The sequence below is a fragment of the Anas platyrhynchos genome, chromosome 12, assembly GCF_047663525.1.
Source record: "Anas platyrhynchos isolate ZD024472 breed Pekin duck chromosome 12, IASCAAS_PekinDuck_T2T, whole genome shotgun sequence".
NCBI classification, from domain to species: Eukaryota; Metazoa; Chordata; class Aves; order Anseriformes; family Anatidae; genus Anas; species Anas platyrhynchos.
The window spans coordinates 12,753,912-12,776,950 of record NC_092598.1 but is presented as its reverse complement, the minus strand read 5'-3'; the positions used below and the strand labels follow the sequence as shown (position 1 = coordinate 12,776,950).

Here is a 23,039-nt window from a genome sequence, read left to right as displayed (position 1 = left end):
AAAATCCTGCAATCTGTGGTTTGTTTCAGGAAGCAGACAACGATCCCACAGGGGAAGCAGCAGCCAACACACAGCAGACGTTGACGTTCTACGAGCTGGACCTGGGTTTGAACCACGTTGTGAGGAAATACAGCGAGCCCCTGGAAGAGCACGGCAACTTCCTTATAACAGGTACTGGCCACCGGGCTGCTGTAGGTCCTGGGGGTTGTTTGGTCTGAGCCACCGGGGTAAATTGAGTGGGAGGCAGGTTCCCAAGTGGAAACTGATGGGCTGCTGGTATTTGGGGCATGGCGTGGCTTTCTGGACAGTGAGATGTGAAGGATAAAGCAGACAATTTGTCTGAAATCGCATCTTTTTCTCCTTCCAAGCCCTTGGTTTAGGGTCTCTTTCTCCTCAGTCAAAACAGACTCATGGTTAGGGTGATGCAGAGCAACAGGACCTGTGCTATCCTAAAGAAAACTAAAATAATTACAAGCAATAAGTCAGACCCGTGGCAAAGACTCTTCAGAGTAACGTTTTTTTGTTGTGTTTCAGTTCCTGGTGGATCTGACGGCCCCAGCGGGGTGCTGATCTGTTCCGAGAACTACATCACGTACAAAAACTTCGGTGACCAGCCTGACATCAGATGCCCCATTCCTAGGAGAAGGGTGAGAGCTCCGGGATTCCTCCCTTCCCCTTTTTGCGAGACGATCCTTGTGGGTGCTGAGCGTGTGCTGGGTGTCTGCCTGCGTCGGGAGGATTTTAAGCGAGGAGGGAGGGTGCCGGTCTGGCAGTTTGTTGTCTCCCTTGCACGTGGGCACACGGGGGTGTGCGCAGCCTGAAGGGATGAGTTGGATTCATGTCTCTTCTCTGAGACTCGTGCTGCAGACACCACAAAAGCTCTGATCAGGCAGCGCTGGCAGCGGGAGAGGATGACTGCAGACAGTTGCTGTCGTGGGTGTGGGTGAATTCGGCAGCAGCTCTGTCATATCTTCGGCTGCTCCCTCCTCCTCTTCCTCCTCCTCCTCCTCTGCTGCTGCAGGTTCTGGCAGAGCTCCGAGCACCTGCCAAAGCTCGGTGCTGCTCGCAGGATGCAGCCCTGGGCTCTGACATGTGAGGGTGTCGCGTTAAAGGGGTGTAGCTGATTAACCGTTACGGGCCCGGTTGGATTCAGAGTACTGAACCAGTCGGACATTCACCAAAACTGGGGGTCCGTTCGGACATTCACCAAAAACGTAATAACCACCTGGGGGTCCGCTCAGACATTCACCAAAAACGTATTAACCACCTGGGGGTCCGTTCAGACATTCACCAACAATGCATTAACCGTCTGGGGGTCTGGTTAGATTCAGAACACTGAACTATCACGGATAACCACCCTCACCCTAGTTGCATTAATGAGAGCTATCACAATGCAATCAAGTATGGTTTATTACAGCAACAGATAATCAGGTTCTTTTGGATTGCCGGTGATAGTGACTATCTGCAAAAGCAAGCCAGTATGCATGAAATACACAGGTGTTACAGGTGTTCTAGGTGTGGGTTCTAGGTGCGGGTTCTAGGTGCGGGTTCTAGGTGTTGGGTTCTAGGTGTTGGGTTCTAGGTGTTGGGTTCTAGGTGTTGGGTTCTAGGTGTTGGGTTCTAGGTGTTGGGTTCTAGGTGTTGGGTTCTAGGTGTTGGGTTCTAGGTGTTGGGTTCTAGGTGTTGGGTTCTAGGTGTTGGGTTCTAGGTGTTGGGTTCTAGGTGTTGGGTTCTAGGTGTGGGTTCTAGGTGTTCTAGGTGTTCTAGGTGTTCTAGGTGTTCTAGGTGTTCTAGGTGTTCTAGGTGTTCTAGGTGCGCAGCCTAGAAATAAACGCGTTAAAAGGATCAAAGACTCTATAGAGATTTATAAGCAAATATTCAGATCTCACCCAAAGGCGTCCCAATGGGGGGGGAAGAGAGGCTCAGCCCGTCGACTGATCCCAGGAGTCAGGAGGTCCTAAGGATGTTGTATGTCCTCGGGATGGTATCTCCCCTGACGATGGTATCTTCCCTAACATCCCCTCTCTCTTGGGCCAATTTATATTATTTTCTATCTTTTAGGTGGAGCTTGAGTGGCTCTAGTCAAGCATATCTTAGTTATGATTGGTGTAAAGTTTTCCCGTTTCCGTTTAAAGTAATAGGCTCCGAGAAATTCAGAGCGCATGCTCAGTGAGGGGTGGTCGCACCTTGGAGGCGGGTAGCTTTTGGGATGGAGGTGTGTTTTGGTATTATAATGATATTATAATGAGCAAAAAGTACACTAGGGTACAGCATTTGTCAAAACATGACAGGTCTTTGGCTTAGGGTGGCAAAAAGTGCAGCTTTGTGCACAAGAACAATCGAGGCCCCACCTGATTACAGAGCCTAGCCGTGGTGTCTCCACTCCACTCCACGCTCCGTGGTGTACCTTAGAGCTAGCACACCAAGTTTCCCCAGCGCGATAGCATCTAAGGTTGGGAGCCTAGGGAATGCTCAGATAATGCAGTTATGCCCTACCCTGAAAGCCTCTTCAATGCTGTACCTTTTCCTTAAAACTGTGAATGTTAGTTTTATTTTCCTAGTTACTTCAGGCATTTACACCACAGAGGGCCCTCCAGGAGGAGGGCAAAAGGGGCAAGAGGGGGGGAGCTGAGGCACAGCACCTGAGGGAGGTATTTCCTGCAGGGGAGGGTGTGCTGGGGTTGAAAGCCTGTCCCAGTGTGGTCAGTTGTTGGGCATCCGTGAGGTGGGAGCTCTGCAGGCAGTGGCTGTGCTTGCTCTGAGTCTTCCCCCAGTGACCCCTGCGTGCTCTCTTGGCAGAACGACTTGGACGACCCGGAGAGGGGTATGATTTTCGTCTGCTCCGCCACACACAAGACCAAGTCCATGTTCTTCTTCCTGGCCCAGACGGAGCAGGGAGACATCTTCAAAATCACTCTGGAGACCGATGAAGACATGGTGAGCACCGTGGCAGAACAACACAAAGCACTCGTTGCGAAAGAGTCCTCGGTTCTTTGTTCTGCCTGACTCTCTAAATGGACAAATGCTTCATAGTTTGGGTTTAGCTGTGGTGGCGTGTGGTCTGTGTGCTTTGTAACAGCTGCACCCATGGCCATAACGGCTCCCTGCTCATACAGAGGCAGCACGAGGTTTGCAAAGCTGTTTATACACTGCAGTTGATCTCGTTGCTGTTTGAGGTAGCCACCTTGGTGCTGCTGGTCTGTGAGCTGAAATAAACCTGAATGGAGGGGGCTTGCTGCTGCCTGCTCTGGTGCTTCTCGGTGAAGAGATCTCTGCTGCACTGAATCACGTGCTTGGTGCTTGTTTTTCCTGAGTATATGTCAAATCTTAGTTCCACCTACATCTAAACACATCAAATTGAGCACAGAGTGAGTGTGCAGCATCTCACTGTGGCTTGAGATTGTTCTGGAATGCTTTACCAAGGGGTGCTGCGACCGTGCCTGATGCAGACGTTTGCTCAGGACAGTCGTGCGCTTGGGGAGGACGGCTGCTGTGCAGTGATGTGCAAACAGAGCCAGTTCCCTCTTCCTTTTAGGCAGTTAACTTCCACATCTGCCTTTCATTTTTTTTCTAAAATGACTCAGTGTTTCAAAAGCCAGGAAGCCTCGGGATGAAGCAGAATGCCTGGCTTTCTTATCGAGGGATATGTGCGGCTTTAGTGCTCTGCAAGCACAGTCACGTCTTCGTCTGCTTTCAGGTGACAGAGATTCGACTCAAGTACTTCGACACCGTTCCTGTGGCTGCTGCCATGTGCGTGCTGAAGACTGGCTTTCTCTTTGTGGCTTCTGAATTTGGAAACCAGTGAGTAAACAATTTCACATCAGCATTTTTCCCCTGAAACAGCCTGTTTCTGTTCAGGACTGCAAGCCGACCCTTGCCCTTGCTGAACATAAAAAGACAATCTCTGTTTTAATGAGTGGATTAATGCTTTGTTCACATGGCTTGAGCAGAACAATTGGGTTAGGCTATGACTGAACGGGGAATTTTCTTGTTGTTCAATCCAGATTAAATACTGGAGGGCAGAGGACAGAAGATAACATGTTGCTGCAACAGGTTTTGGAAGAACTGAGCACTTAGGGTTCATGTAGGATCAGTCGTATCCTGACGAATGAATTATCTTTTGGTTCATTTGGTTGATTTTCACTGAACTTGCGTGTGTAGTACAGTCTCTCAAAACCCTATGGCGTACTCGGGAGTAGGTAGGGGTTTTTTATCAGTAACTGTGTGGCCCGCTTCTTAATACAATCATTCTCAAGGGCTTCCTCTTGTATTTGGGGGGTCAAGAATAGTCCAGAGATTGGAGAAAGACTTTGGAGGTGACTTTACAGCGGTGTGCTCACAGAAATGGAGGTTTGTGCTCTTCTGACTGCATCTGCGGAGTCAGCCACGCGGGGGAGCTCCCTCTGGTTCACCAGAGCGGCTGATTTTGGTTTTATAAAGCAAGCTTTTGAGGAAGCCATGTTCGTTTGCACATATTAAAAACAGCAATTGAATTGGCCTGGCTTTCTGGATTCGATTTTTCCTCTGAAGTTTAACTTGATGGTTGTGTTATTTAGACCCATAAAATGGAATAGAGAGTGAGGTTAGAAGTAACGAGGTGAGAGTACTCCAATAAAACAGGGAACTGCAGCGCTGCGGTCTTAGCTGTTGGCCCTGCTTGTGGCCGCAGCCGCCAGTGCTCTGGCTCTACCACGAGCATCTCTGAGGCTCAAGGTAAAACACCAAAACTGCTATACTTTTCCAGGGACAGCTGCAGATAAGGAGAGCTCGATTTAATTTATTCATTCAGCAGCCATCAGATCCCCTTGTAACATGGCCTTGTCTCCAAGGAAACGATCCCTAAGGCTAAATTTTAATGGCTGTGTAGGACAGGGGAGGATTTCCTCCACCCCGCTGCCCAGTATTTGGCTGTGCCTGACTTGGAGCAGCCCGTGCTTTGTGCTCAGTGTGCTCTTGCTCTCTGTCTCAGCTACCTGTACCAGATAGCTCACCTGGGCGACGACGACGAGGAGCCCGAGTTCTCTTCTGCCATGCCCCTTGAGGAAGGAGATACGTTCTTCTTCCAGCCACGGCCCCTCAAGAACCTGGTGCTGGTGGATGAGTTGGACAGTTTGTCTCCTATTCTGTGTTGTCAGGTGCGTTGCCATCGGCAAGCTCCCTCCCACTCAAATCTTTCTCACTTGGAGGAATTGCAGAGGCACGATGTTTTTCCCTCTGCTTTTCTGCAGAGTATTTGCGTATAACCACAGTCACCAGAGCTGCGTTAATCCTAGCTTCCCAGAAGTTCTGTGCCATACTAAATGCAGATAGAAAAGCAGGCCTGCTAAATCCTCAGCCAGCTGCCTGCGACTGGTACCTGGTCTGGCAGCTTTTGATTGCCGTGGTGATAAATTCACATCAGGACATACGGAGTGGGCCAGCAGTCCCGTGCAGGTCCTCTGTTGACCATTAAACTGGCTCTCATCCCCTCTGCAGAGGGTTTGCATAAAATTCGCCATCATTTCAGGGCAGCAGATGGCACACCCTGTGGCGTTTTCACTGGTTTTAGTGGCTGAAGAAAGCATTAAAGCAGTAGCACGGCGCACAGAGCTCGGTTTTATTTCCTCTTCCTGCGGATGATTTGATGCTGTTCCTCCCTGCAGATCGCGGATCTGGCCAACGAGGACACCCCCCAGCTGTACGTGGCCTGTGGCCGGGGGCCCCGCTCGTCTCTGAGGGTTCTGAGGCACGGGCTTGAGGTGAGACTGCAGCTCCTCAGAAACACAGCGGGAGGCAGTGGGAGATGATCTCAGGGTCCTGTGAGGAGGGGATTCACCTTCCACTGTAGCCTGGAGGCAGAATAAAACTCGAGGCTTGTGCCTCGGAAGTAGAAGGGCTGTGCTGTTTGCCCTCAGCCTCAAAGGCTTTTTGTTCTGACTGTACACCACCTGCATTTTGTCTCCCCTAACGTGTGAGTGTCTGGAGCTGGAGCTTTGGCAGCGTCCCTGCCAGCTGCTGCTGCTCTCGGCGCTGGGGGCGGCTGACCCCGTGTAAAAGCTGGTGAGCTGGAGCCCTCGTGTTGCGACAGCGCTGCTCGGCGCTCTGCCCCCTTGCACATCTGGCATGGGGGGAGCATCAGAGCTGGGAATTGGATAGTTTTCCTTCCCGGTTGTGGGAAAGCTTAAAAGGGTTGATTGTTACAGTAAGTAATCCCCCAGTAAGTCCGAACATCTGTTATCAAAAGAACCTGGTCCTCATTTCCTCCTAGGTGTCCGAAATGGCCGTCTCGGAGCTGCCCGGTAACCCCAACGCTGTGTGGACTGTGAGGAGGCACGTTGAAGGTAGGTGGCGTGCTCGTAAATCACCTCGGGGAGGTGATGACATGCTTTGGGGTCCTTTTGCTGGTTTTTGGGGGGAGTCTTTTATCCGAGGAGGTAGGAAGGGTGCAGCACGGTGGCTGTGTGCTGTCCCTGAAACTCGATTCGAATCGAAACACCTGTCTGTACGTGGCAGCCCCCCTAGGACTGTCCCACTTCCCTCTGACAAAGAAACACCTGCCCCCAGCGCCCGCTGTGCTGTGTCTCCAGAATTCTTCTCGCCTTTTCCACAAGTTCTTGCTCTGCCACCAGCAGGCAGTGGCGCTGCTTTGTGCTGGAGCGCGCTCGCTGTTCTCCAGAGGTGTTGACAACTGCAGGAATCAGCTCTTTGCGAAGCAGCAGGATGCGAATTACGGAACAAAGCAGATAAATCGGTGGCAGTATCTGTATTTTATTACTTCCCTCCGTGCCTGTCTGTGAAGAAAACAGCCTGTTTGGGCTGGGACGCGCTGCCTATTCAAAACCCCAGCGGGATGGAGGGCGCCGCGCGTTCCAGGAAGTCCGATCGTTGAAATTGTCAAATTGTATGAGCTTGTGGGTTTGCTCGTATTTTTTTAACCTGCTCCAAAATGATGGATTTGCCTTGCGAAAGTATAGGAGGAAATGTCAGCCCTCATCCTGCCTCCCTGGGGGGTGAGAATGGAGGTCCTCAAATACCAAGCATGCCCGGAATGAAACCAGTTGGGGTGCTGGTGCGTCTCCGTGGCTGTTGGGAGGCAGTGCGTGTCTCGCAGAGACTCGCTGTGGTTTTATGCTCTGGGTGTAGAAATGGCAGCGAGAAATGGCAGAGACCCCCTCCTCCTGTGCTGGTATCTGGGTTTTAAGCAGTTTCGGGGTAGCGGGTCTTCCAGGGAGCCTGTGGGGGTGGCAGGCATTGCTGTGGGGTTTTCCTTGTCACCTGAGACCTGCCTTCAATTTCCCCATTTGTGTTCTGAGACTCGTGCACTGCCTGAGCAGCATGGAAGGAACCCCGTGCGGGAAGTGCCTGCGCATTTCCCAGAAATGAAAGGGCTCAGAAGGAAAATATTTCCACAGTTCATATCGAGACCATGTGATTTACTTTAAAAGAGGCCTTCCGGTTTGCTTGTGCTCCTGCCCTCCAGAATAGGAGCTGGTAACATCGTCTGCCTTGGAGGGATCGGGACTTCTGACATGACCTTACAGTTTTAAAACGTTTCCTGGTGGGGTTCCAGAGGAATGCTTTGACTTCCAGGGGACGAAGGATCATCGCTAACCTACATAAAGCAGCCTGGTCTTGCTGCTGCCTCTTTTTCCTCTTACCAGATTTTCTGAGTTCCAGCAAAAAGATCTTCTCGATGACTCCAGAAATGCTGGAAGCTGCTGGGAGCCCTGCCACTTTTTAAATAGTTTATTTCTCTGTAAAAGCAGTCACCGTGCCACGGCTCTTTGAATTCACACAATTTCTGTGGGTTTTAATCAGACTGCAGAGCCCTTTCAGACACCTGCCTGATCTCAGAACTCTGCTCAGTTTGCAGTCAGGCTGCCCGGCGCTGCCTCGGTGCCGTGGCGAGCGTGCGCTGCAGGGCCTCAGAGACCCGTGCGGGCTGGCAGCTTTCGGAGCAGTACTAACCCTGGCTGGTACGTGGTGATGCACACTACCAATACCAAGCCTCTTTTTTTCTTCCACAGGTGGCTGGTGGTGGAGGTGCTGATCACCACAGGTGTGTACCTACTGCTAGGGGCTCCTGAGCCGTCCCACAGGTTAACCACGCACGACCCCAAAGTCCCGGGGCTCCCTTTCCGCTGAGCTTTTCAGTGCATGAGTGGAGGCTGTCGTGTAGCTGGAGATGGGTGCTTTTGGGTTTTGGTAGCTGAGGAGGAGAAGGCATCTCCCGTTCCTTCTCAGGATCATTGGGGGACAGAATAATTGACTGTGTCTCTGCCTAAAATCAGGTGTGCATTCGAGAGGTGATCTGAGCTCCCAAGCTGCTTTGTTTTGTTTCCCACCTCAGAGAAAATAACAAATAATTCCTGAGGTGTTGCTGGCGTGGGATTGCCCTGTGGTCCTGGCACGAGCAGAGGGCTTTGCACCAAACCCTGGGGTATTTGCAGCCAGGTATCGAGGGCTGGGAGCTTGAGGCTGGGCCGTGGAGGCAGCTTGGCAGCTCCCGCACACGCAGCTCTGCGCAGTGAGTCAGTGCTGCAGGAGCAAACAGGAGCCCAGGGAGATGTGCTGGCATCCCCCCGGGTCTGCCAAGTGAGAGTAGCCCTGAAGCTCCTCGCTGTTCGTCCCTGCCCGCTGAACTGCGGGTGTTTGTGCAAACCCAAACGCCACGGGGCGTGAAAAGCCCGTGTCGGGCGTGGGCTGGCTCACGGTGATGGAACATCAGGGGCTGAACCCAACTGAGTTCCCGGCAAGTCCCACAAAGGGCAGAGGCACGGTGTTCCTGGACAGAAGCGTGATGTTTTCCTAGCTGCTCGTGGCGTGCACAGGGCTGCGGGACACGTGTGCTGAGGGCACAGGAGAGCGAGTCCAGCTGTGGCTCCTCGGGCACTGGAATGTCATTTTCTGGCTGAAAGGGGCGAACTGGAGCAATTAGGGCAGCGCTAATCACCCCTGCAGCCTCATGATGCGCACAGAGTAACGCCTGTCTGCCTGAGTGCAGGCAGCCCGGTGCTGTGCTTGGGGTTGTATCTTGTCAAACAGAAAGCTCTGTTCTTCAGCTGAGAATACTGCTCAGTGTGCCCCGGGGATTTAACCTTCTGAATTTCAGCTAGGCAGTTCTCTGAAGCAAAATGGTATCGTGGAGGCTGGGTGAATGCGTCCTACTCGCTGACTGCACCCTGGTCAACCCAAGCTTTTATTCCCAAAGCCTCAGCAGAGAGGCAGGAAGCGAGGCTTGCGGGCTTGGAGCAGAAGTGCACTTGTCACCGTTACTGACGCAGGAGGAACGGCGCGCTGCTGTAGCTAAAGCAGTGGCAAAGAAAGAGCTAGAAGCCTTGAGGGGCAGGAACGAGTTTTGTTTGGAGTAGGACGAAGGGAATCTGTTTGGCTTTCTTCATCCTGCTGCAGCCCACGTGGGTGAGCCTCCAGCTGGAACACGGAGGTTTGTCATGAGAGTGACGGCCCCGGGGGAAGGAGCAGCTCTCAAGAAGTTTGGAAAGCAGCGACGCTCTTTGCAATGGAATTTTTAGAACATCCTGTCTACAGGATATTTATGAATTAAAGGGCAGTGAACTGCTAGAATCCCTAGTTAAAGCAATCGAGGAATTCTTGCAGGCTTCTGGTGTTCACCAACGCGTGCAAATTTTAGGAGAAGCCGCGGTTTAGAGCAGAAAGCAAACGGTGTGTGGCAGCGCACGGCTCACCGGACCCCTACCACCCCCTGGGAGCGGCAGAGGGATCCTGTTGGGATCTGTTTCTCTGTGCAGGCTCCGTTCTTCTTGTTTTCCTGACTTCCCCGTGGGATTTGCCTCCCTCGGGGCCTGGGGGCGCGCTGCAGGTCCTGGCTGTGACCGCTGAGGGGGCAGTGCTGGAGCTGTGTCACGGGGCAGTGCTGGGGCTGCCTCAGCTGCACAGAGCTCCTCGGTCTCCATCGGCGCCTGCGTGCCAGATGTTCAGAGAAAAAATGATGTTTTCTTCACTTACATATTTTCAGCTGCATGTCAGAACTGGGTTGCAGACGTGACACAGCAGATTTGGCAACACCTTCCTCTAAGCAGGGTGGGTAGGGAAAAGCTGTGTTCCTGGAACCTTTGCTTCGGTAACCAGCTTAAAGGTAGCCGAACGAGGCTGCGTGTTACCTGCTGGCAGCCCGTACTCGTCCTGGTGGGAGTGCTCTGTTCTCTTTCCGTGCCTCGAGATGCGTGGGTTGCTTTTCCGTGTCTCCCACGGGTGAAACTGCTTTCACCTGGTTTTCCAGCTGGTGAAACTGCTCAGGGGCACAGCTGGGACAGCTCTCGTACCCCTCGCCTGCTAAGTCACGTGCTGCGGTGCCTGAGCTTGGGGTGGAATCGGGTGCAGTGGGTTAAAGGGATTTCTCCTCTTGAAGAAACAGCACGTGCATGACAACAGCACCAGAAGCTCCTCTGAGGCAATCTCACTCCTCCGCTGAGGCTCCTGGCTCCGTTTCCCAGCCGGCTTCGTTGCTGCTGCTACATTCATTCCTCTGTTTTAACGAGGCTCTCCCCTCCCCTCTTCACTGCCTGCCTGGCTGCAGAACGCAGACGTGCAGCAGCAGGCTGGGGCTTTCCATCTGCACGCTGCCCCTGCCCCGTTTCCCACGAAGTTTCCCTATTTCCGTGTGAGCCGTTCAGGCTGTTTTTGTTAGCGCAGCGTCTCCCTGTCCGAGCTGCTGGACTCTCCCAGGCTCTTCCCTCTGGGAGAAGCCAGAGCAGGAGGTGATGGCTGCCGTGCTGTCACCAGCAGCAGCAGGAGTAAAGGTCACCTCTTGCTCTGTGTTAAAGGTGGAAATTTCTCATCCCGGGCAGCAGTGGGAGCGTAAGGCAGCTGAGCTGCTGGGTGCTGGTGGAGCAGGCCAGCCCCGAGCTCTCCTGCTGTCCCCTACCCGAAATGTTTGCAGCCTGTTAGCGCGGGGACACTGGGTGGAGGTGAGGTTTGCAAACTCCTGTTCACAGCATCCGTGGTGTGGTTTCTGCACACAGCTTCCCTGGCTCAGGTTGTTGTACCTGGGCCTCGCTGGGCATTAAATCTGGGTTCAGCTCCTCACGAGAGGTGGGGCAGGGGTCTTAAAAACTGCAGGCCCTGTGCCGTCGTCAGAAAGCAGTAGGGTTGCTTGCCAGAATGAAGGCAAACGAGTCAAATCATCACAAACTGACTCCGTATAGAGATCATTGCTCGGTCTGGTGTTCCTCAGAGCCCAGCAGTGGACGGCTTTTGTGCTGCGTGCCCTGGGATGAACTCACACAGCACCGCCAGCAGATGTAATTATCACTGCAACTCTGCTGAGGAGTAACTGCTAGACATCCGTCAGGCTGTTAATTCGGATGGGAAGCCTTGCATTTATTTAACCGAGTCTTTTTTTTCCCCCCTCCTGTCTCCCTTGCTCAGATGAATTTGACGCCTATATCATCGTGTCCTTCGTAAACGCCACGCTGGTGCTGTCCATCGGAGAGACCGTAGAAGAAGTGACTGACTCGGGGTTCCTGGGTACGACGCCCACCTTGTCCTGCTCCCTGCTGGGGGACGATGCTCTGGTGCAGGTAAAGGACAGCTCCTGGCACCTCTGCGGCTTCTCTCTTTTATCCTGCTAGTTAAACTGGGCAAGCTGAAAACGCTCCTAAACTCCCTCAGTGCACGCTCAGTGGTTTCTTGCTGTAGTTCAGAGATAAAATGCTTCCAGCTGCGAGTGGTGTGGTCCTAATCCGGCCTCTGGCACCTAGGGCAGTGCTGCTGGGGTGATGCTGCTGGGGTGATGCTTGCTTTGGCTTGCTTGTGGCGGAATTGTGGGTGAGGTGAAAGTCGGGAATCCAGGAATTAACGGGACCTTTTGTCCTTCAGGTGTACCCGGATGGCATCCGGCACATCCGAGCAGATAAAAGGGTGAACGAGTGGAAGACGCCCGGGAAGAAAACCATCGTCAAGTGCGCTGTGAACCAGAGGCAGGTGGTGATAGCGCTGACCGGAGGAGAGCTGGTTTACTTCGAGATGGACCCGGTACGTGTGGCGTTAACCTGCTGAGGGAGGCTGGGAGGGCACAGCAGAGCATGGGGTGCCTGCCCCAGAGCAGACCTGCTGCTCTGGCCCTTTGAGTTGTCGCTGAAATAAGGCTGTACAGAAATGGCTTAAAAAAATAATAATAATTCAAAGCACGATCGCCAAAATAAATTTAAAACCAATTGAGGGAAGGGTTTAGAGGGATATTTTGGTGCTGGTCCACCCCGTTGCCCGGTTAATTAATAAATTTTGTGCTTCCTGTGCTCTTCTGCCTCAGTCAGGACAGCTGAACGAGTACACGGAGCGGAAGGAGATGTCGGCCGACGTGGTGTGCATGAGCCTGGCCAACGTTCCGCCTGGCGAGCAGCGCTCCCGCTTCCTCGCCGTCGGGCTGGTGGACAACACCGTCAGGATTATTTCCCTCGACCCTTCGGTGAGTAGCGGCTCTGGCTTCGCCTCTTCTTGGCTCGGAGCGTTCAGATGGGAGCTCAGGAGCCGTGCCGTGTCCCGGGGATGTCAGGAAGGAATAATTCTAACTGGCCTGGCTTCTCTGCCAAGCTGAGAGGAAACGTGGCCCTGGATCCCAGCCTGAAACAGATTCCTTTCTTTTATCAGGCCTTGCTCAGGCCTGGCCATTTACTAGATAAGATAAAAGAGCTTTTTTTTCCCCCTCTCTTCTCACTGTTTGTATCCGTGGTAAAAGCAAACCCATTCTGCAAGTGGGTTTAGCAGCAAAGCAGCATCATTCCTCTGCCTGTGACAGACGAGTGTTCAGAGCTCGTCCTCCGCAGACCGCAGGGTTGTTGCCACTCCTTGCTTGCCACAATCCATCGGCCCCGTGTTTGTTGTGACTTCTTTTCCTTTTTTTCCCCTCTGCCTCCCGCAGGACTGCTTGCAGCCGCTGAGCATGCAGGCCCTCCCCGCGCAGCCCGAGTCGCTGTGCATCGTGGAGATGGGCGGCACGGAGAAGCAGGACGAGCTGGGCGAGCGGGGCTCCATCGGCTTCCTCTACCTCAACATCGGCCTGCAGGTGAGCGGGGAGCTCACGGGGCACAAGTGCAAGTTTCCCCCTGCATTCCCAGACCCGAGGCTAGGCAGGAGACAGCACATTCCCCCAGACTTTGTGTGGGACAAGTTGTACTCTACCCCTTCCACAAGGAGGGCAAGCTCTGCAAATTTCTGGGTGAAACGTTGGTCATTTCTCCAGAAGCTGCCTGTAGGGCAGGATATCAAAGGAAGTGACTGCCCACAACCGCAGGCTCTGCTCTAATAACTCTGCTGCTGCACAGTTTTTGCTGCATCCAGTACTGGCTCTGTGATCCTGAACCAAAAAATGTTGTTTTGACAATTCAACATGTGGTAAAAATAACCAGAACAGCCTCGAGTGATGTCAGAAGGCAAACTTAAGCAGTGTGGGCTTTGGGGGGTGAATGCTCTGTACTGAGAGGGATTAGGAAACTGAGTCAGTCCTCAAGATTTTCATGGCTATGTGATGAACCTGAATTCCTAGTCAATGTTTCTTTGCTTTTGCTTTTTTTATTTTTTTAATATTAATTCCTTTCTGCCCCTTGGGAGTGTACAGCAGCTCTGGTTTGTGACACTAAGCCAATTTAGGTAGCGAGTGGTTACAGGAGGGGTTGTATCAGAAGCTAGGAAAACAAACGCCTAGTTCTTCAGAAATTCTCTGCTGTCTTGAGCAACACGAGGCTGTAGCTGGTTGTTGCGTGTCTGTAATCGTGGCCTGACTCTGATTTCCTGCTGCCAAGAACGGTGTGCTGCTGCGAACTGTGCTGGACCCCGTGACGGGAGATCTCTCCGATACCAGGACCAGGTACCTGGGCTCGCGGCCAGTCAAGCTCTTCCGTGTCCGGATGCAGGGCCAGGAGGCGGTGAGTGGGGCGAGGGGAACGGCCCCAGTCCCTCGTACAGCTGCCCCGTTGTCCTCCCTGGTGGGCAGGGACCCTCTGGGTGAGGGTGGGAAGCAGAAGCACTTGGTTACGGAGCTGCCTGCCTCGCAGGCACCCTTGTTCCTGTCACTACTCCCCACACTCCTTGGGAATTAACACGCAGTGCTGCCCTGCCTTGCCTGAACGGGAGTCATCCAGCCCCCAGGCTGTGTTTGCAGCTTGCCTGGAAAGCCCTGCACGGATTTCTTGGCACAGAGACACTGAAAAAGCTCGTCCTGCCTGCCTCAGTGGACAGCCCCAGGGAGCCTCGTGCTCCTGGGCCGCTGGATGCAGGTCGTGCTCGTCTCCTGCGCCAGTCACGAGCAGCACAGCCAGGGGCTAGGATGTAAACATGCGTGGCTCAAGGAAAATATTTGTAGGATTTGGCTCACAGGGAAGAACTTGTTTCATCGGAAGTGCTGTTTTAGCCCTTCTGATGTGACACCAGGGGAGAGATCTGCCACCCCCTGCCTGACTCATTTTTGGACGACACCTTCAGGGTTGAGAAATGCGCAGGGGGCTGCAGCTGGGGATCCGAGCTCTGCTGTCATGTTGTGGTGCGTGGGGTGGGTCTGACTTGCTCCTGCCAGCCTCCCAGCTGTAACTGGGAGAGCATGTCAAGCAACCAAGCACTTTCGGCATCCACACCAGTCTTGGTTTCTCATCTGATAGCCTGGGGAGGAAAAACCACGCTCGGGGACAGCTGGTGTGTGGCTTGGAGCAGCCTCAGGGCAACTCCAGCTCTTGCTGGTCAGGCAGAAAGGAAAGTTGGGCTGCTGTTGGTTAGCCAGATGTGGGAAGCGGAGGAGTTACAAGTCCGTCTGCTTCCTTTGTTTCCCTTAGCTTAATTGATTGAAAATGGGCTACTGTTTTTTATTTTAATTTATTTTTTTTTTAAAGTAACTGTCACTTAGATTCCAAAGCAGAGCTGCAGCACCTGGTGGGTGACGGAGCTACAGATGTAGTTCTTTTGTAAGACCTGTTCCCATTAGAACATGCTGTTTTTTTTAAAGACATGAAAGTATTTGTTGATCGTGGGTTTTACAGATAAAATTCTATTTATTGTACCTCAGTTTGACCGTCCATTCCCTTGACAGCTCCTCTTGGTGTCATACACGATTCCCAAACTGAGCTGTCTCTTGAAAGCAAGCGGTGTTTCTGAAGGCTTGCTCTGAGCTGGGCTGAGCCCACACACAGGAATTTATTCAGTTTTTCCAGCAGTGAGGGTCCCTTGCCGTGCTGTTCATTCACCTACACCCCTCCTGTTGCACAGAAGGAGCTCGCCTCCATCCCCAGGTGTGCCCAACTCGCTGCTTTCTGTCTCTTCAGGTGCTGGCCATGTCGAGCCGCTCCTGGCTCAGCTACTCCTACCAGTCCCGTTTCCACCTGACTCCCCTGTCCTACGAGACCCTGGAGTTCGCCTCCGGTTTTGCCTCTGAGCAGTGCCCCGAGGGCATTGTGGCCATCTCCACAAACACGCTGAGGTAAGAGCTGAGGGGAAGCCACGAGGGCCTTCAGAAGGACAGGGGTAAAGTGACTCACCTTAAGTCTTTTTTTCAAGGTTACTTATCATGGGTCATGATGTGGTAGAAACACTTGCCTGTGTTTCCGAAAGCAAACAGAGCAGAAGGGTGCTTATGGCAAAAAGAAACAGGGTGCGGTGCGCTTCTCCGGTTGGTGCCCTGTAGCTTTTTGAAATAAGAAAATGTGATTCGGGTTAGGACCGTCAGGTTTTGACCTGAACTGGCTGCTTTGCAGAAATCAGGGCACGTCATCTGAGCAGACGGAGGCATGACAGGCCTGGGTTTGTTGTGATTTTAAATTAGGGATTGCATTGATCTGAAAGCAACAAGGGAGCACAAATTCAGGAGCTCTGCCTCATGCAGTTGAACAGGCACTTTCTTCATATCTGTCCTCGCTGAGCTATTGCAGCATTCACTGCTTTTAAAGGAGCCATTCTTTCTGGAGAGACTTGTGGTTTTCAGTCACGAAATGCCAGAAGAACTGGCATTTCAGCTGGCGAGGGGCAGAAGAAAGGCTGGCTGGCCAGGCTTTGGCATTTTTCATAGCGTTGTAACTAGAGCATCTCTGAGGAGCGTGGGATGCCCCTCCTCCCACGGGACAGTCGCCACTGGACGGTGTTGACCTCCTCTCACGTCTTTGTCCCCCAGGATTTTGGCACTGGAGAAGCTGGGGGCAGTCTTCAACCAGGTGGCCTTCCCCTTGCAGTACACACCCCGCAAATTCGTCATTCACCCCGAGAGCAACAACCTGATCATCATCGAGACAGACCACAACGCGTACACCGAGGCCACCAAGGCGCAGAGGAAGCAGCAGATGGCTGAGGTAGGCGGGCTGGGGGACAGGTGGCACGCACGTCCCTTCCCTGGGGACAACTTCTGCTGAAACCCTCGCCTCTCGGCGGTCCCAGCTGTTGCTGCCCGATCCTTTCTGTGCTGTGCACAGGCACAGGGGCTGAAGGGAGTGGAAATCAGCCTCAAAATGTGAATGTCAGCAGGATGCAGTGCTCCCCAGTGCTCCTCTCCTTGCGTGCTGTTATGACAAGCCCTAAAAACCTTTCTCAGGACAGTCCTGCTTGCGTAACGCCGTTGCCTGGGTTCTCGGGGAGGATGTTTGGGTTTCGGTGGGTTTTCATCTTCAGTTTGCTCAATGTTGTTTCCAGAGCTGTTGCTCTGGAGAAACGGCTCCCCAGACAGCTGCCCCTCGGGCCGGGAAGAGCTGGCAGTGTGCTCTGAGACCTGCTGGGGGAACGAGCTCAGGACATGTGGGAGCTTCACAATTCAAAGGCTTTTAGGTCTTCCCAGGTCTGTGAGGAAACGCTCTGAGCTGTTCCTTCCCCTTCCTTTAACCTGCCCTAGGAAATGGTGGAGGCTGCGGGTGAAGACGAGCGGGAGCTGGCCGCGGAGATGGCCGCAGCCTTCCTGAACGAGAACCTGCCTGAGTCCATCTTCGGCGCTCCCAAGGCAGGGAACGGGCAGTGGGCCTCCGTTATCAGGGTGATGAACCCCATCCAGGGAAACACCTTGGATCTGGTCCAGCTCGAGCAGAACGAAGCCGCCTTCAGGTAAGAAGCAGCGCCGGGCGCAGCAAAAATCCCTGCTGCTGCTGAGTCTTACGTGGGCCATTCATTTTTTTCATCATTTTCCTCAACTGTTGGTCCTGCGAGGTGAAGCCCAGGCGCAGCACGTTATCAGGAGGCCGGGTGAAGTCCCAGAAGGGATAGCCACGTGCTCAGAGCTTTTGTCTTGCCTTTCCTTCCCATCCCACCCTGCTCTGTCTGCACATGACCCTGGGAGCTCTCCAAATTCATTCACTGGGCCCTGGTGCTTAAAGAAAAACACGGGGATGGGAGTGAGAGATAAGAGAGGAGGGAACATAAGAATGTCCTGCGCTCGCTCGCTTCCCCTTCTCGTGCAGATAAGCGAGAGGAGACGGGAAGGGAAATGTCGGAGGGATGCGGGGAAGGCAGCACAGAGCCTCCGCAGGTGGAGCGGGGTTGGGTCGTGCTAGCCCAGAAGCTCTGTCCTGTTTGTCCAGAATTCCCAGCCTGGCTGAGCTAGGCACCTGGCAGGAAATAACAGTGGAAGGGGAGGAAGCTTCCACGCGCGGTCCAAATTGGCACAGTCTTTGGAAAAGAGCTTGGAGTGGGGCTTTGCATGTGGCTAAAGGCTGCGAGAACATAAAAGCGCTGCTTTGGGCTTGTGAGACAGCTGCAGCGCATCTTTTTTATGGGGGAGTGAAGGAATCTGCTCCAGGCACGACTGCAGGGAGGAAAACTGACCTCTGGAAGTGAAAGCTCGAGGTGGGAGGGCTGGGCTGGCCCGGGCAGGCACGAGCTGTGCTGCGGGTGGGTTTGTGTCGCAGTGGCGCTGACCCCCAGTGTTTTGTCACCCCCCCCAGCGTGGCTGTGTGCCGCTTCTCCAACACGGGCGAGGACTGGTATGTGCTGGTGGGGGTGGCCAAGGACCTGATCCTGAACCCACGCTCGGTTGCCGGGGGCTTCGTCTACACCTACAAGCTGGTGAACGGCGGCGAGAAGCTGGAGTTCCTGCACAAGGTGAGGGGGGGAGCAGCTGCTGGGTGCCCCGAGCGCTGCCTCGGATCACCACGTGGGTGTTGGGCTGGAAACAGCCTCTGAGAAAACAAGCCGCCTCCCCCAAAAATCACACAGGGCGTCTTCTGCAGAGCTGAGGACGCAACGCAGACCTCCTGGGAGTCCCAGACCATTGCCTTTAGCTGCCTTATCTAATTGGCAGATGGGAAAGGAGTGGTTTTTTCCTTGCCCCTGCCGAGCAGGGGAGAGAAGTGGCTCTGTTTGTGCCTCAGCACGAGCTCAGGGAGCTGTTCCTGGCGCTTGTTTACGAAATGAGCTCACACTCGGCTGCTTGAGCCCTGGCGCCGAGGCGCTCGGCCCGGCACTGGCCACGCGAAGCTGTCGCCGTGCCTCCTGGCTGCGTGTAGGACGCACTGGTTGCCCAGGGGACAGCTCGGCTGGCAGGGCTCGTGGGATTTAGCAAGGGTTTCTGTATTGAAACCCAATTGTGTTCTTCCAAGCGCTTCCAGCACATCAGGGTTTGAACACGTGGGAGGGGAAATTGGGGCTTCCTTCGCGTCTCTGGTCCTGGTGCCATGGGTGGCTCTGTTCTGGAGCACGGCCCTCTGGTGCCACCAGGCACCCCCTTTGGAGCTGATGGTGTGAAACAACTTCTCGTAGCCAAGGCAGCCGAGCTAGGAACGCTGACTGGAAGCTCCCTCTGGGTGGTTTTAGGCAAAGCATCAAATCTTTCTGGTGAGGATAAAAGCAACACGAGGAGCAGAGGCAGCAGGACCTTTGTCTTCTGTGCCGCCTGCCCTCGGCTGGGCTCCATCCGTGCCCAGAGCTGCGTTAGCGCCCTTGTGGCTGTGCTGGTGCTGGGAGGGTGCCCTTGTTCCCTGTCTAAAAGGATGATGGGCTGCTGAAAGCCTTGGTGCAGGCTGGCGAGCCTCTGAGCCTCCTGAGGCTCAGCATAAGCTCAGCTCTGCCAGTGGAGGTCTCACAGCCTTCCTCTTCTTCCTCTCTAGACCCCCGTGGAGGAGGTTCCCGCAGCCATCGCCCCCTTCCAAGGACGAGTCCTGATCGGGGTTGGGAAGCTGCTGCGTGTGTACGACCTGGGCAAGAAGAAGCTGCTTCGGAAGTGTGAGAACAAGGTACTGGCTCTCGTTCTTCACCACAGCTGCTTGCGTTGTGGGCAAAACGAGGCTTCAGCTGCGGCTGCTGCAGCCCCCGGTGTGCCCTGGGACTTGAGAGCTGTGCCCAGGCCTCTGTGCCCACCCAGGGCAGCCTCAGCAGCTCTGCCCATGCCGCCTCGATGCTGTTTACTGATGTGTGCAGGAGCTGCAAATGTGAGAGGTCCCATCCAGATGCAACATGAGAGCTGCTGGGAGCAGTTCCTTACGTGGCTGGGCACAGAAGCAGGGTGTGTATGAGCACCTCTGCAGATGGCTGGAGCGCTGAAAAGGGGATTTTTCTCTTGAAGTATTTCTTGGACTTCTAAAGGCCCATGATCAATGGGCCTTCTTGTTCGGCATCTCTGGGACTTGAAGAAAAATTTCAGAGCGTGGTTTTCTCACTGTTAATTGCCTGCTCCAAATCCTCCTCCTCCTCTCATGCTGGTTGCAGAACCCGTGCCAGGTGCTGGCTGCTGCACAGCCGAACGCAGCGAGCTGGGAACTTGGAGGGGAATGGCTTTTTGTTACGTTTGTTCTTCCTTTGTTGTTTTTTGTTTTTTTTTTTCTTCTCTGCTGAGCATGACTTGCATGAAAAATCGAAGCTGGCCTTCAGGGCTGCAGCAGTGAGGGGAAGCCCTGCTGCTGACGTCTGGTTTGCTGATGGCGCTGGTTCTCTGCTGCTGCTCTTGCATCCGTTCACAGCCCGCTGAGGGAAAAATGATCCCTTGCAAGGGCCCTGTGTTGGCTGCGTGTTCAGCTTGGGGTGCAGCGTACCCCAAATACGACAGGAGATGCTGAGAAACGGGCGGCCAGCCCTGGATCACGGAGGGAAACGCTCTCAGATGGAGCTGATGGCACCTGGCTGGGTTATACTTCCCTGCTGGAAGCACTCAGCCGTTGTCCTTTCTCCCCCCGCAGCACATCGCCAACTACATCTGCGGGATCCAGACCATCGGGCACAGAGTGATCGTGTCGGACGTCCAGGAGAGCTTCATCTGGGTGCGCTACAAAAGGAACGAGAACCAGCTCATCATCTTCGCCGACGACACCTACCCGCGGTGGGTCACCACCGCCACCCTCCTGGATTACGACACCGTGGCCGGAGCCGACAAATTTGGCAACATCTGCGTGGTGAGTTGTGCCTCGGAGAGGTTGGGGCTTTCTGAACGCGGATGTCTTTTTCCTTAAAACACCCATGATTTGTCTTAAAGGAATGAGAATCTGTGCTCAGCTGGAGGCAACGCCCTGTGCCATTCCCTTGTTTTTTATGGGGCGCTGGCTGTCGTCACAGTGGCCGGCTGCAGTTTATCAGTTTAAGCGAAAGCAAACAAGCTAAAGAACCATCGGGTCAAAACCCACTGCCTTTCTGAAGCATCTGATGACACTTTACCTTAGAACTGCCCCAGAAATTGCCGTAAGCCTTGAATCAACACCTGGCCTCGTGGGCCTTTTCACAGCCACTCATGTCAGGGTGCTGGCTCTCACTTTCCCTGCCCAGACCTCGGCACCAGCGCTGGTTTCCTCTCTCACTTCCTCCAAGAGCCGGTGTTGTCAGTGCCTCCACTTCCCTGCTTGGCTGGCCTGCAGCCGGGGAGGAGGAGAGAGCAGGCAGCCTGTGCCAGAGCTTTCATCTCTGCCTGAAGTGTGCTTGGGCGCGGTGAGTGTCGGGCGTTACGCCCGCAGGATTTGGCCACCGTGCACAAATTAATGCTCCTGGTGTCCCTGCCCCGAGCTGGGCTCGTTAGGGGGCAGCCGCCTTCAAAGCAACCCTGCCTCCTGGCGTGGTCTGCACGTGCCAGGCAGAGCCTGCTCGAGGTCTTGCCCACATTTTTGGGCCATCAGTGTTAATAACATGGTTGCTGATAATCCTGGAGCCCCTGCTGGAGGGGACAAATTGATGATTTTATAAAATCTTTATAATAAAAGCTTTATTATAATAAAGCTTTCCATGTGGAGACACCCAAGTGGCCCGTTCAGAGCCCCGAAGGCTTTCCCAAAGCTCACCGCTTCCCTGCACCTTGCTGACCCTTCCCTGCTCTTTTGACACAGGTGAGGCTGCCTCCCAACACCAACGACGAGGTGGACGAGGACCCCACGGGCAACAAAGCTCTGTGGGACCGCGGGCTCCTTAACGGGGCGTCGCAGAAGGTAAGCGGGGGGTGGGATCTATTCTTTTTCCTCTCCTTTTGCTGCTTTCATACGAGCTGAACGCCCGTGCTGCTGTGCTCGACTTCCAGGCCGAAGTGATCATGAACTACCACGTGGGAGAGACGGTGCTCTCGCTGCAGAAGACCACGCTGATCCCCGGGGGCTCTGAATCCCTCGTCTACACCACCCTGTCGGGGGGGATAGGGATCTTGGTCCCCTTCACTTCCCACGAGGTAAGCAGACCCTGTCATCACGCTGCAGTTTGCGCTGCATCCCCGAGCTGCCTCCAGGGCTCTGCGGGGCTGCGGGACAGCTCGGATGCGAGGGGGAGGAGAAGGAGCTCGATAACTCCTCCTGCTACGATGGGCTCGTCAAGAGTTCAAAGCTTTTCTTGTCCCACTGCTGCTGGAAATCCCTCCTGGGTCTGAGGGGGCCGTGTAGCCTGCCAACCTGCCACATTGTTTTGGGGCCTTCTGGAGCAGCGCGAGGGGGTGACCACCACCAAAACCGGGCTACTGACCACCAGAGCTGGGCCACCACCAGCCCTGGCTAAGCCTGGTGCCTGGCTCGTGCATGCCGTAATGATCTGTGCTCTTCTCTCCTCAGGACCATGACTTCTTCCAGCACGTGGAGATGCACTTGAGGTCGGAGCACCCCCCTCTCTGCGGGCGGGACCACCTCAGTTTCCGCTCCTACTACTTCCCAGTGAAGGTGGGTCCGGGTGTGGGGCCGGTTCTCACATTTCGGGGGCTGCTCGGGGACCTCGTAGCAGCAGATCCCAGCCTCTCCTTGTTGAGGGGGAGGTTTGTGAACCAGAGCTGGTGTGGTGGTGACCAAAACTTAGTGTTTGAAGAGCTGTGGGACCAGGGAGCTCCAGGAACAAGCCCTTTGCTGCCATTTTCCCTGCTCAGGCAGGGCTCTTGCTTCACTTTCCTCCTTCTTCCCCCCCCCAGAATGTGATCGACGGGGACCTGTGTGAGCAGTTCAACTCGATGGAGCCCAACAAGCAGAAGAACGTGGCCGAGGAGCTGGACCGGACGCCCCCCGAGGTGTCCAAGAAGCTGGAGGACATCCGCACGCGCTACGCCTTCTGAGCAGGATGCTCCGGGGGTGCTTCCCCGAGCACGTGGGGAGGGAAGAACGTGTGTGGGGTCGTTTTCATTTTGGTTTCCTTCTTAAAACAGCGCTTCCTTCCCCTCGGTTCATGTTCCAACCTCCCACGATCCCACTGAGCAGCAGCCACCAGCTCTCCCCGTGCACGCCCCTGCTCCTTCGAGGGCTCCTGGTGTTCCAGCTGTCCTCTGGGGGAAGCGCTCCAGGAGGGACACCCCCCACCCCCTCAGGGGGTCGTGCCCTGACCCCTCCAGCTGCACCCTTGTAGGACGGGAGCTTTTTGTGCAAATTCCCCGATTTTTGGAAAAGGGAGCAGCTGCAGCGTGGCTCAGAGTTCGTTCGCGGGGGTGCGGGCGGCTGCCCGGGAGGTGCACGGCCGCTCTGCTCCCTCCCGAAGGGCGAGGGGGGTTCAACCTCGTCTTTTTTGCCTGTTTTCTCTGTAAATAGGGTTTTGTACAATGTCGGCTGTCCCGGGGGTGGGGAGGAGCAGCAGGCAGGGCCCGGCTCCGGGCCTCGCTGCGTTTCATAACCCCTTTGGCAGGAGCCGCGGCTCCGCGCCGTGCCCCAGCAGCGCACGCAATAAAATAAAAGCCTGGTTTTGGTTTTTAA

At 54.5% G+C, this 23,039-nt stretch overlaps 1 protein-coding gene across 1 annotated transcript in view; it reads left to right on the top strand.

Moving 5' to 3' along the window:
• Positions 1–23,039, top strand: part of SF3B3 (splicing factor 3b subunit 3) — a 26,002-nt gene extending 2,963 nt beyond the window's left edge. The window contains exons 5-26 of the mRNA XM_027465684.3: positions 30–171; positions 535–647; positions 2,800–2,937; positions 3,698–3,801; positions 4,970–5,135; positions 5,643–5,738; positions 6,248–6,320; positions 11,389–11,540; positions 11,839–11,994; positions 12,272–12,427; positions 12,881–13,024; positions 13,761–13,883; positions 15,270–15,424; positions 16,112–16,286; positions 16,820–17,025; positions 17,862–18,018; positions 19,023–19,148; positions 20,088–20,300; positions 21,219–21,317; positions 21,407–21,550; positions 21,924–22,028; positions 22,271–23,039. Coding sequence (XP_027321485.1) covers positions 30–171; positions 535–647; positions 2,800–2,937; positions 3,698–3,801; positions 4,970–5,135; positions 5,643–5,738; positions 6,248–6,320; positions 11,389–11,540; positions 11,839–11,994; positions 12,272–12,427; positions 12,881–13,024; positions 13,761–13,883; positions 15,270–15,424; positions 16,112–16,286; positions 16,820–17,025; positions 17,862–18,018; positions 19,023–19,148; positions 20,088–20,300; positions 21,219–21,317; positions 21,407–21,550; positions 21,924–22,028; positions 22,271–22,411 — 3,084 coding nt within the window. The 3' untranslated portion in view covers positions 22,412–23,039. The remainder of the gene's footprint in view (positions 1–29; positions 172–534; positions 648–2,799; positions 2,938–3,697; positions 3,802–4,969; positions 5,136–5,642; positions 5,739–6,247; positions 6,321–11,388; positions 11,541–11,838; positions 11,995–12,271; positions 12,428–12,880; positions 13,025–13,760; positions 13,884–15,269; positions 15,425–16,111; positions 16,287–16,819; positions 17,026–17,861; positions 18,019–19,022; positions 19,149–20,087; positions 20,301–21,218; positions 21,318–21,406; positions 21,551–21,923; positions 22,029–22,270) is intronic.